The following is a 13977-nucleotide window of genomic DNA, read 5'->3' on the forward strand; positions in this document are numbered from 1 at the left end:
GCCTGCCCACCTCTGAAGACAGCGGCACAGAAGTAAGGGTGGCAAGCTATGGTGTTGCCACCCTTACTTCCGAGCTGTTGCTGGTGGGGCACTACAGTCAGAGCTGGGCACCCAGTCAACAGCCATCACTCTCCGGCCACCCAACTCTGAAGGCAGCGCAAAAGTAAGGGTAGTAATACTGTGATCCCCTTAAAATAACCTTGTGACCTCCCCCTGCAACTCCTTTTTGGGTCAGCCACTCCAATTTGAGAAATGCTGGTCGGTCGCCCTCCCCCTCCCCCCCCCGTGAAATCTGTATAGTATAGGGTAAAAGCACACAAGGCCAGTTTCATGGGGGAAGACCAGATCTCCTGGTCCGTGACGTGTTTTCATGGCTGTGAATTTGGTAGGGCCTTACATATTAGTGATGAATGTCAAAGCCACAAGTTATGCTCATCATCTCAGATGAGAAAGACATTTTGTAGGACACCTTGGTATATCTGTATTGGCCACATCTTAGAGCAAATTCAGAAATTTACTTGAAATACTATTTTTTCTATCTCTACCTTTAAGGCAGGCTGCCCTAATTACCACAAGTCCTGCCCTTCAGGCTTTAGAGGAAGAAGAAATTGTAATACATTTTAGAAACATACCAAAATTACCTAAAACAATTCTCCCATACATAAAGTTGTGATTTTTTTTTTAATACCTTGAGGCATCCCAGGTCTAGAAACGAGTGATCTTTTGGGAAGTGGGGGATTTGATATCTCTGTCTCTATAAATCCTAGCCTGAAGGGCAGTGAGATATCTGACTTCTAACCAGTTACTTTTCCAGGACTATTACCCATCATGCTTCTCAAGTTTGTGTAACTTTAGGGAAGAAATACCAAATTTTTGGAGATAGGGAATATAGTAAACTACTGGCAGATACTTTAAAGCTATTTGGAGGTTGGAAATGTTACAAATAATCCTAGTGGAGATGGATTAGTGGGCAGAGTGCAGGTGAGGCAGTCGGAGGTACATGATAAATCCAGTTGATCATGAAGGTGTGCTATTCCATATGTGTTATGTATACATGAAATACTACCTTCTGCTAGGTGGAAGGTGAGTCTGGCTTGTGTGTGTATGTATGTACACAACTGTAGACATGGAGGGTCTATGGTTGTGCTAGCTGCAGCTGGAAGATGGCATTATTCTCTCATACTTTGAGATAGTGCATTCCGCATTGTAGCAGATGACAAGAGTACACATCCACACTACCCAGTATGTTGTGCAGGGGGGAAAGGGTCCAGAGGACCACTGATTCTCAAGGAGGATTGGGGTTGAGGTTGCTTATATTGATTTAAAATCTCTTGATATTGGTTTATGAAGTAAACTAATACTAATTAATTTGAAACAAAGCATTAGCTACAAAAATTACTTACTGAAACATGTCTAGAACCTGAAACATAGCTGAGACCCACTGAACTGTGGAACAAAGTAGAAGAAACTTTAGGATCCTGTGTGCCTTCCTGCCTTGTGTGAGGCAGACATCCTGAGGAGTAAATTGTTGGGGTAATTATGTAAGGGAGCTAAAGGTAAGAGTAGGAGGGTTTTTTCTTCCTCATATTTATACTGTCTGCAATGCAAGCCATTAACAGGCTATAACTGTTGCAAATATTCACGTCGAGCAATGGGTTATGGCTAGACAGGATATTTTACAAAACAACTAAATTATTTGGAGCCAGTAAGTTATGCACATTTTCAGTCCATATAACTTTCTGATTTTATTACTACACCTCTACCCTGATATAACGCCACCCGATATAACACGAATTCAGATATAACAAGGTAAAGCAGCACTCTGGGGGGCAGGGCTGCGTTTGCCGGCGGGTCAGCGTGTCTGGCTCCGACATGCTGCTCTGAGCAGTGTGTTAAGGGTGCCGGGCTGGGGCCGAGTGGTTGGATAAGGGGCAGAGGGTCTCAGGGGGGAGGGGGGGTTGGTCAGGGAGCAGGGGGGGTTGGATGGTTCTGAGGTTCTGGAGGTGAGGCGGTCAGGGGACAGGGAACGGGGGCATTGGATAGGGCGTGGGAGTCCCGGGGGACCTGTCAGGGCACGGGGGTGTGGATAGGGGTTGGGGCAGTCAGGGGACAGGGAGCAGGGTGGTTGGATAGGAGGTGGAGTCCTGGGGGTGATTAGGGACAGGTGGGGGTCTCTGGAGGGGGCAGTCAGGGGACAAGGAGCAGGGGAGCTTAGGGGCTGGGAGTCTTAGGAGGGGTGGTTGGGGCAGGGGGTCTCTGGAGGGGGTAGTCAGGGGACAAGGAGTGGGGTGGGGTTGCATGGGTCGGGGGTTCTGAGCGGTCAGTCATGGGGCAGGAAGTGACTATTAATAACTGAAATGCTCAAGGCCAAAGCAAGTTCAATATAACGCGGTTTCACCTATAACACGATAAGATTTTTTTGGCTCCCAAGGACCTCATTATATCGGGGTAGAGGTGTATTACCCTTGTCTATATTGCCTCTTCCCCTTATTGTTTACTTGTTACATCTAGTCTTTAGTCAATAATGAATAATTTGTCCCATCCTACTGTTGCTTCTTGCCTGTTAACAGTAAAATAATATTTTAATCAACAGAAGTAATCTTCTGTGTTAAATATAACTTAATTTGAAATTGTAATTTCTGATCTAATAGTACTTCTGTTCTCTGAGTGTGTGTGTGTGTGTCTGTGAGTGTGTATGCAAACTATGGAGTCCGATACAGAATTCCCTGCCTACCTCTCAGAAGCTGCTGTGGTGAATGGAAACTCCCTGAAATGGCTGATGTCCTTTCTTTCAGAAGGAGCCCAAAAGTTCACTGTGACCTGCTCTTGTTCACCACCAAAGCGCTCCTCACTTGTGGACTACCAATGTTCAATCATTCCACCATGCTGTTCAACTGTATGAGCCAGTGGCAGAGCTAGTGAGACAGCATAGTTTGAGGTGCCGACAGCATGTGGACAACCCAGCTGTCGTCAAATGTAAACTGTACCATTGTGATGCTGGCAGACCAGATGCCTGCTCGTCCCTAGGCCTCACTGAACACTGACAAATGCATAGCTGGAAGCCATTCTGGCTCACCTGTATGTTAGTATTGTTAAAATAGATCTTAAGTTTATTAGAATGTGTTTAGACTTGATGAAATGCTTGTAGGATGCTGCATGTATTGATCTCATTTATAACATCTATATCTTGTGGTATGAAGTTATATTGAATGTTTGCATTATAAACCTCTAACTGTGTAACTCACCAAACAGGAAAGGAGCATTAATTAGTATGTAAAATGCTTGTCCTGTACACAAGAAGCCCCGTTGCACCCAAATGAACCATTGTGAAACATCAAAGGACAAAGACTTTGACTGATTGCACCCATCTCCTCTTCATGAGTGTGGGGAGAGGAGGGAGAAGGCAAACGCTTGTCCCGTGAGTTTGAAGTCTGGGGGAAGGGAATAAAAATTCCTGATCAGAAGGAACTGTATCACTGTGCTGCTTGGAATTTGGAGAGGGCAGTATTTCTAAGAATAAGTGTGGGGAGATCCCCATGCTGTTTAGCTTGGATTAGCTGTAAAGGATGTAGAATGCTTGCATGATGCATCAGCTTCTGTTACCTTTTGGAACCGAAGACTGTAACTCATTTGTGTGTGTATGTTTACCTGCATTAACCTTGTAAATAACTTATTTCTTTTTCTTAGTTAATCTTTAGTTTGTTATAGGATTGGCTACAAGTATCTTTGGTGTGAGGTCTAAGGTGCAGGTGACCTCATGTAAGGGACTGGCCCTTTGGGACTGGGAGTAACCTGGTTTGTAACAGTCTGCCCTGAGGCTGGTATTCACATTTGTGAGCTACTCTAGACAGCTGGGCAACCATCTTCCATCTTTAATGCCTATCCGAAATCAGCACCTGGCTAAGAATCTCCTCATTAGTCTTCCCTGTTGCATCTACATTGAAGTTAAGTTGGTAGCAGCCTTATGAGGGAGTAGAGCTAATTTCTACTCATATTGTCTGATGCCTTCTGTGGTAACAGAGGAACACACAATTCCATATAGGACTGTCTACGAGATTGCGCCCCATCTTATTGGACACAGATTCCACTGTACTGATGATGGGTACAGGAACTCAAGACTTGCTTACTGAAACTCATATGGAGGAATTAGGATTCATTGTGTAGCTAGAGCTCTTTCAGGCAATGAAACAGCCACTCTGCTTAACAACACAGTTTGATGCAGCTTTCTGACACAAGATGGCTTTCCATTAGTCCCTATGTGAACAGCGTTCTTAATCAAGTTGAACTGAAGCTAAACTTTCAGATAGTCAAAAACAAAGAAAGAAACTATGATGCCGAACTTCTTTATTATCTGTACAGTGATCAGGTGAACAAAATTTACCTGACTTTTCTATGTCCAAACCTGCAGGAAGCCTGGAGGATAAACCAAATGTTTCAGTTGGAAAGAACTAATGCAGGAAAGCTGCTGCAGGAATTGATGACATTCTACCAGAGCCTTGTGGTGAGAGTTGTGAAACCGTGTGTTTTTTTGAGAACTGGACTGCTGTGTTAAACTAAGACATCACCTTTAAGTCAAATTACTTACCACTTTGTGCAGTCTATTTTGGAGTCGCTTTTCAGCTGGAACTTTCAAAATACGCACAAAGTGTTCCTGTTGTCAAAGACATCAAAAGTAGGTGTCAAGATTTCATGTTGGAGTTCGTGAAATGGAGATTGCCATCAAATGTTCAGTGATTAAATCCCTTTCAGTACTAAGTCTTTCTATTGTGTTCCACCCTGCACGAGCTAGATGAAATATCAATCATTGTTTTGTAGAGACCTTGGACAGCTGAAGTAGTGGTAAAGAGTTTTGCTGGTTCACTGGCATACTCAAGACAACTGAGCAGAGTAGATTTTGGGTTGAAGTTCTCAAACACACTGCTGCTGGGGACAAACACTTTAGTGGACTTGACTTATTTTCTCTTTTGTTGCTGTCGCTACCTTTTAGCAACACTGCAGTTGAAAGATTTTTCTCAGATGAATTTGATAAAAACAAAACTGTGCAACAAGATACAAGAGGAACTTTTAGAAAACATTCTTTGAGTTAGGGCATATATGCAGTGACACAATCTGTTGTGAACAGTTTGCACCAATGAAATTATTGCATTGGTCACTGGTGTTATGTATTACCACCAGCAGAAGCATTCTACTTCCGATGAAGACTGCGAGGATGAAATGTTGCCTTTTAGAGACTAACAGTAACAAACCAATTGAACAGAAAATATGGACATTGACTGCCATCATTTAATGCAGTTAGAAATAAATGTTTTTTTTGTACAACATACGTGTGGGCTATTTTTAATGCTGTCATTAGCCATATTTTGTTTGAAACATCTGCCAACCCTCTATTGGGATACAGGTACCAGACTGGGGGTGGGGGGGTGGGTTGATTTTTGAATTTGATTGCCATCTCATAGCTTTGTTGCTAATGTGGATGAACTCCTGCTGGGGCTTGTAGCTTTTTTTATCAGACCTCTACTAGGTATCTAATTAAAGCTTTTGTTTGGTCTATACATCAAATAACAATGTATTTAATAAAAAATCTTCACTTCATTATACAGATTGGGCTATTTTTTAAGTGACTTTGGGTTATTAATAAAGTAGAAATCTGGCAAATCTGGTGATTCTTCACCCTTCTATATAGTTCATTGTATTAGCGTGGTATGACACGTCAACCTCAATTTGCCTCAATTTTTGTAGGAAAATTCTGTCTGCTCTAAACTAACCTGCCAGTTTTCAGGCTGAGGTGACTAGACTTCTGAGCAAACTCAGGTTTATAGGGGAAAATGAGCTGCAATAACCACACAGTTACTTGTTGCGCTCCATAATAAGGTATGCATATTGAGTTTAAACATTTTTAATCACCAAATTTGCAGGGTCAGGAGCATCTTGCAAGGGAAAAATGTAAAAAATCAAAGGAATTTTTCACCAGCTTTTGCAGAGTAGTCCAGATTTTGCTGGATTTCTTTCAATTTGAGAGGTTTTGTTTTTTGTTTGTTTTTTAACCAAGTTGTGGTAGTCACTGTTACTTACTCAATACTGAGGTATTATTGCCTCTTTAAATTAGTATAAATATGTATATGTGGGTAACTTTTTTGGCTTAGAAAATTAGTTTATACAGCTATCAAGCAGGAAAGTAAGAGATTCAGTGTTTCATCTGTTTTGTCTTACTCTGCTAATCTGTATTGCTGTGTGCACAATACATTTTTTTTTTAATAAAGCTATGCTATGTAAAGTAATAAACTTTGAACAGGCCTGACTTTTTCAGAGTTGTTTAGCACCCACAACTTCCATTAACTTCAGTTGGACTTTTGGGTGCCCAGTACCTTTGAGAATGAAGATGTGTGATGCTCTGCTACATCTTATAACCCTGAAAGGAACAACTTTTTGCTAGGCACTGTATGAACACATAGCATTATGGGGTCCTGGTCCTTGACTGAGGCTCCTAGGGGCAGATGGAATGCAAATAATAAATTGTTCCTCTCCTCCCTTGTGTCATGTCTCCAGGCACAAAAAAGCTAGCACCAAGGTTTGCTCCCCACCTGCAAAAGTTCCCAGTTATAGTGTAGTTGCAGAAGATTCCATCCAGCCGAGAAGCCTAGGTGTGGAAGAAACCAGCAAGCACTATAATTATCACCACATGACAACTGTTGATATGCCGGCATTGGAGCTCTTCCTTTCATGTCATTACCCGTGCAGATTGCCATGTTTAACAAAAAATAAGGAGGCTGAAGACTTGAGTGGTACTTGTATAAATCAGTCTGATACAGACACTTTGTTAAAATTCCCCATGGTAGACTTATGCTGGAATTAAGGAGGAGGCAAAAGAGCTTAGTATGGTCGCACCTAGCAGAGCTCTTTGGGACCGTAACTGGTGTTTTAAATCCAGACTGTCTCCATCTGGATATCTGTGAGGAATTGTCACTGTACTTCACAGAGATGAGAACTCATATCTGAAGTGGCCTCATGGGGACATCAAGAACAATGAGTCTAAGACAGCTTCCTCACAACCAATGCAGCCTGTTTGTCCAAGTAGTAGTCACGGAAATACTAACAGCAACTGGAACAGTCACGTGTGTCTTTGACCCTTCCTAGCTAATAAAAGAGCTGAAAACACTTGGAACCATTCCTAAAGGATGGTAGCATGTCTTTCAAATGGGGAATTCTCCTTCCTAACCAAGAAACAGATAATAGCCTGACCAGTGCTAAAGATGCTGCTGCCACTACCGCTACTGCTAAATACTAGTGACCTTGCCAGTTACCATCTGATACAGCCTCCTGAAGAAAAGCATCTCTCTTTCACGAAGAGAAGTTGGAACCAAAAAAAAGTGGTATTATCAAACCCACCTTGTCTCTGTTTTCTAGGCAAGCCAATCAAGAAGCTAGTCCAAAAAAGCTCCAGTATCAACAATGCTCCGCTGGTATCCTGGTTATTTTTAGTTTAGAGACAAGGCATTGTTTAGAGACAGCACCAATTGCTCTAGGGGATGACCTGTCTATGTACAAGAGAATTATATCCAGCCTCATTAATAGATCTGTGACATTCAGTGCTAATGAAATTATCTTGTCTCCCCTCCATGATATTGTAGGGGTGAACAGAAATGTCCTTTAAATAACTCTTAGGGTATGTCTACACTACAAAATTAGGTCGATTTTATAGAAGTCAATTTTTAGAAACCGATTTTATACAGTCGATTGCATATGTCCACACTAAGCACATTAAGTCGGCGGGGTGCATCCTCACTACCGTGGGTAGCATCGACTTACAGAGCAGTGCACTGTGGGTAGCTATCCTACAGTTCCTGCAGTCTCCACCACCCATTGGAATTCTGGATTAAGCTCCCAATACCTGATGGGGCAAAAACATTGTCGTGGGTGGTTTTGGGTACATGTCGTCGTCAGTCGCCCCTCCCTCCGTGAAAGCAAAGGCTGACAACCATTTCGTGCCTTTTCTGTGCAGATACTATACCACAGCAAGCATGGAGCCTGCTCAGCTCACCGTCACCACTGCTGTTGTGTCCTGGGTGCTGCCGTCAGCAGACGGTGCAGTTGGACTGCTAACCATAGTCATCCACTGCTTCCGCTGCAACTCTGCTCTCCTGGTGCCATGAATCCACCTCACAGGTCCTCTCGTCGTTCTGTAGAAATATCTATTCTCGTGGCATCTGTCGTCATCCACTGCTTCCGCTGCAACTCTGTTCTCCTGCAGATGCCATACCATGGCAAGCATGGAGCCCACTCAGCTCACCACTGCTGTTGTGAGCATTGTAAACACCTCGCGCATTATCCTATAGTATGTGCAGAACCTGCAAAAGCAGGTGAGGAGGCGACGACAGTGCGATCACAATAGTGATGAGGACATGGACACAGACTTCTCTCAAAGCACGGGCCCTGGCAATTTGGACATCATGATGGTAATGGGGCAGGTTCCTGCTGTGGAATGCTGATTCTGGGCCCGAGAAATGACCACAGACTGGTGGGACCGAATAGTGTTGCAGGTCTTGGATGATTCCCAGTGGCTGTAAAACTTTCGCATGCGTAAGGGCACTTTCATGGAACTTTGTGACTTGCTTTCCCCTGCCCTGAAGTGCAAGAATACCAAGATGAGAGCAGCCCTCGCAGTTGAGAAGCAAGTGGCGATAGCCCTGTGGAAGCTTGCAACGCCAGACAGCTACCGATCAGTCAGGAATCAGTATGGAGTGGGTAAATCTACTGTGGGGGCTGCTGTGATCCAAGTAGCCAACACAATCACTGAGCTGCTGCTATCAAGGGTAGTGACTCTGGGAAATGTGCAGGTCATAGTGGATGGCTTTGCTGCAGTGGGGTTCCCTAACTGTGGTGGGGCGATAGACGGAACATATATCCCTATCTTGGGACCGGACCACCTTGGCAGCCAGTAGGTAAACCACAAGGGGTACTTTTAAATGGTGCTGCAAGCACTGGTGGATCACAAGGGACATTTCACCCACATCAATGTGGGATGGCTGGGAAAGGTGCATGACGCTCGCATCTTCAGGAACTCTGGTCTGTTTGAACAGCTGCAGGAAGGAACTTACTTCCCAGACCAGAAAATTACTGGTGGAGATGTTGACATGCCTATAGTTATCCTTGGGGACTCAGCCTACCCCTTAATGCCAAGGCTCATGAAGCCATACACAGGCACCCTGGACAGTAGTAAGGAGCAGTTCAACTATAGACTGAACAAGTGCAGAATGGTGGTAGAATGTGCATTTGGACGTTTAAAAGCACGCTGGCGCAGTTTACTGAGTAGGTTAGACCTCAGCGAAACCAGTGTTCCCATTGTTATTGCTGCTTGCTGTGTGCTCCACAATACCTGTGAGAGTAAGGGGGAGACGTTTATGGCGGGGTGGGAGGTTGAGGCAAATTGCCTGGCGGCCGATTACACACAGCCAAACACCAGGATGATTAGAAGAGCACAGCTGGGCGCCCTGCGCATCAGAGAAGCTTTGAAAACCAGTCTCATGACTGTCCAGGCTGCGTTGTGACAGTTCTGTTTGTTTCTCCTTCATGAAAACCTGCCCCCTTGGTTCACTCTACTTCCCTGTAAGCCAACCAACCTCCCACCTTCGATCACCACTTTCAGAGGCAATAAAGTCATTGTTGTTTCAAAATCATGTATTCTTTATTAATTCATCACACAAATGGGGGAAAACTCGCAAGGTAGCCCAGGAGGGGTAGGTGAGGAGGGAAGCACCGGGGGTGGTGGTGGAGGAGGAAAGGACAAGGCCACACTAAAGTTCAAAACTTACTGAATGCCAGCCTTCTGTTCCTTGGGCAGTCCTCTGGGGTGGAGTGGCTGGGTGCTCATAGCCTCCCCTGCCCGCGTTCTTGGACGTCTGGGTGAGGAGGCTATGGAACTTGGGGAGGCGGTTACACAGGGGCTGCAGCAGCGGTCTGTGCGCCTGCTGCCTTTCCTGCAGCTCCACCAGACACCTGAGCATGTCAGTTTGCTCCTCCATTAGCCTCAGCATTGCATCCTGCCTCCTCTCATCATGCTCCTCCTTCCTCTCATCGCATTCATTTAATGCTTTCCTGGACTCTGCCATTGTTTGCCTCCATGCATTCTGCTGAGCTCTTTCAGTGCTGGAGGACTGCATGAGCTCTGAGAACATGTCATCGCGAGTGCAGTTTTTTTCTGCCTTCTAATCTGCGCTAGCTGCTGGAACGGAGATGATAGGGGGAGCGTAGAAACATTTGCAGCTGTTGGAGGAAAAAAAGGGAGAGTAGTTTTTAAAAAGATACATTTTAGAGAACAAAGGGAAGATTATTTCACCCTGAATCAAGCGATTCACATTACATAGCACATGTGCTTTTGGTACAAGGTTGCATTTTACCTCTCATGAGTGCCTGCCGGTCACATCACACATGCTTGGCTGGGCAACAGAATTCGGCGTGCAGGCAGCCATGGTAAGGCAAAAGGTTTCAGCTTCTTCAACCTTCATAACATCTGGGAATGGTTTCAAACAGCAGCACCCTCCTTTCCCATACCAAGCAAAGCCCATTGGGTTGGCCGTTTAAAAGGAGGGGCTGCGGTTTTAGGGTGAGTGTGCAGCACAACCCAACCCATGCCCCAATACTCTGGGATGATCACTTCAGACCCCGCCCCCTATGTGGCTATGTGGCCTATGTGGGAAGATCCCTGTCAGCAAAGTGCGAACAGCTCAGCATGAACGGGTCTCCCCCCCACTGCGGGGCTAACACTGGGGATGATTTCTTTTCAGCCAAAGGCAAACAGCACAGCAGGAATAAGCGCCTCTGAATGTCCCCTTAAACAAATTTCCCGTATTTCAACCAGGTGACCATGAATGATATCACTCTCCTGAGGCTAACACAAAGAGATAAAGAATGGATGTTGCTTGAATGCCACCAAAGCCTGGGCCCATTCGCTGCAATGCTTTGTTCTGCAATAATTCCAGGCTACTTGTTACTGGCTTGGCATGGTAAAGGCTTTTAGAGTACCCCCAGAAGAGCTTCATGGAGATGTCCCTGGAGGATTTCTGCTCCATCCCCAGACAAGTTAACAGACTTTTCCAGTAGCTATACTGGCCGCGAATGCATCCCAAGTCTTTAGGGAAAATTAATCATTAAACACGCTTGCTTTTAAACCCTGTATTATATTTACAAAGGTACACTCACCAGAGGTTCCTTCTCCGGCTTCATGGTACGGGAGCCCACCTTGGGAGGGTTGGGAGGGTATTGGCTACAGGGTGATGAACAGTTCCTAGCTGCCGGGGAGAAGGGATTCTGCGCTTGCCTGCTGCTTGCCGCTATCCTCAACCACCTCCTCATCTTCCTCATCCACAAAATCCTCATCCCTGTTGCGTGAGACTCCCCCCTTGCAGGTGTCCACGGACAGTGGTGGGGTAGTGGTAGGGGACCCCCTTAGAATTGCATGCAGCTCATCATAGAAGCAGCATGTGTAGAGCTCTCACCCGGAGCGACCGTTTGCCTCCTTTGTTTTTTGAAAAGCTTGCCTGAGCTCCTTAATTTTCATGCGGCACTGCTGTGTGTCCCTGTTGTAGCCTCTGTCCATCATGCCCTTGGAGATTTTGACATATATATTGGCATCTCGTCTTTTGGAATGGAGTTCTGCCTGCACAGATTCTTCTCCCCATACAGCGATCAGATCCAGTACCTCCCATTCCGGCCATGCTGGAGCTCTTTTGCGATTCTGGGACTGCATGGTCACCTGTGCTGATCAGCTCGCCACGCTGGCCAAACAGGAAATGAAATTCAAAAGTTCCCGGGGGCTTTTCCTGTCTACCTGGCCAGTGCATCTGAGTTGAGAGCGCTGTCCAGAGCGGTCACAATGAGCACTCTGGGATAGCTCCCGGAGGCCAATACTGTCGAATTGTGTCCACACTACCCCAAATTCGACCCAGCAAGGTCGACTTTAGCACTAAACCCCTCGCCGGGGAGTACAGAAATAGATTTTAAGAGCCCTTTAAGTCAACAAAACAGGCTTCGTCGTGTGGATGGGTGCATGGTTAAATAGACCTAACTCTGCTAAAGTCGACCTAAACTCGTAGTGTAGACCAGGGCTTAGTGTCCCCATTTAAAATTTTGTTTTGTTAATGTTTGCTGAACTCTGGTGCATCCAGCTAACTTTCTTCTGACTCCCCTGCCTTTGAGTGGTGAGAGCTCACAATACGCGTCTCTTGAGACGCCTTGCCTTCTCTTCTACCGAGAAGTCCTCTGGGAAAGATTTGGGAGAAACTCCTAAAAGAGGGTGGGGGAAAAACAAAGCAGAAACTCTTGTGGAAAAACACTTTTCAAGTTCTCTTGTACATCATAGAGAACAAAAAAGCAAATTCCACCCTGAAAAACGATAAGATTTACATTCAATATTTTGGAGCACGTACCCAATACCATCGAGGATTCTCTCCATTTCTAGGACATTTAACATTTATCTGCATCTGAATTAAGAAAGCAACTAAGCCTCTGTGTACCTCTATAATAATAGGAGATGTCAAGCAAAGTTTTTAGGGAAAGGCTAAAGAGAGCAGAAGAGCTTTGCCAAAATCCAACATTCCTTGCTTTTTTTTTTAGTTTTTTAAAAAAGGTACTTTGATCTCTAAATGCAAGTATATTTAAGGAAATATTCAGAAATGTCAATAAAATAACTCTGGCAATGGTGATGAATCTGTTTTTATTGCATTGCTTTAAAATATTTATTTAAATAGTCACTAAGATAGATGAGGGAGATTCCTATACTTGAGCTCTTTGGCTGCAAAACCAAGAAAGCAATTTAATATAATGAAAATAGTCTTCAAAACTGAAGAACTACAACTTTCTTTTTTTAGTGGAGGTTAATCTATACAAAATATCAGTCTATGGATAACCAATATAACTCCATGGACTATGCACTCATTTTGTGTGGATTGCTATTGCTTCAACTAACTAAACTGATCTCCATTTCTTCTAATTCTAGAAGAAACCCAATTAGGTTAGTTAATTTTATATACCACAGCAAATGTAAGGTAGCTTTGAAATTTGGAATTGTCTTCAGCAGGGGACTAGTATCTCTTAAACCTTTAGCTTACAGAACACCAGTAGCTGGCTCAGTTTTTCATAAATTGTTTATGGTTAGCTTGGTCTTAAGTTGTATAAAACTGGTAAGTTAATTTCCAGTACATTTATTCTCAGATATAGTTGTCAAAACCTTACCCGCTCCCCCTTTTTTTTTCTTCCAGAAATGGATGATGAGGACTGTGAAAGAAGAAGAATGGAATGCTTAGATGAAATGTCCAATCTTGAAAAACAATTTACAGACCTCAAAGATCAGTAAGTAGTCAAACATTTTTAAAAAGTGTCTCTTCCTTGGCGGGCTCATTCTTTCAGTAGTGCTGTAAGTGACCACGAACAGTCAAGTCTTTCCTTTCCTGTGTTGCAGGAATTACTCTCATCTGGATTCTACCATTACAGCAGCTGTTGACTCTTTAAAGAGCATGGTGTTAAATTGGCGTTCTGAGATGAAATAATTGTGCGAGTAGCCAAATTTCTGCTTTCTTCTCATTAGAATTTTTAGGGGGAAGATAAATGTAGTTTTTAGAGTAAGAAAGGGGATCGCAAATGCAGTTGCTGGGTGGAAGTGCCTGCATGAGTCTCCTGTCCAAAAATGCTGAGGGGATATATGTGGACTTGCATTCTTGTGCCATCAGGACTTCTTTTCCTTCCTTATGTCATATGCAACCAGAGGCATTCCCCCAGCATTAATTAAAAGTGTGTCTAGAATTAAGTTTTCGACATCAGTGTAGCAGACTGCAAAATTTGACTTCTCCCTTAGCTGATAGTCTCACCAATAAAGTATGTTTTGAATTGTCATTTAGATTTTGTTTTCAGAAATAATTCTGTAAGGTCAAAAATTTGTGCTTTAGCAGCAATTAATACCTATCAGCCTACTTCACTGTCTTTAGA

General features: G+C 44.1%; 1 protein-coding gene across 1 annotated transcript in view; it reads left to right on the forward strand.

Moving 5' to 3' along the window:
• Positions 1-13977, forward strand: part of BRMS1L (BRMS1 like transcriptional repressor) — a 41783-nt gene that overhangs the window by 2356 nt on the left and 25450 nt on the right. The window contains exon 2 of the mRNA XM_048853666.2: positions 13254-13344. Within this exon, the coding sequence (XP_048709623.1) occupies positions 13254-13344 (91 nt within the window). The remainder of the gene's footprint in view (positions 1-13253; positions 13345-13977) is intronic.

This window comes from Caretta caretta, chromosome 6 (assembly GCF_965140235.1).
Source record: "Caretta caretta isolate rCarCar2 chromosome 6, rCarCar1.hap1, whole genome shotgun sequence".
NCBI lineage: Eukaryota > Metazoa > Chordata > Testudines > Cheloniidae > Caretta > Caretta caretta.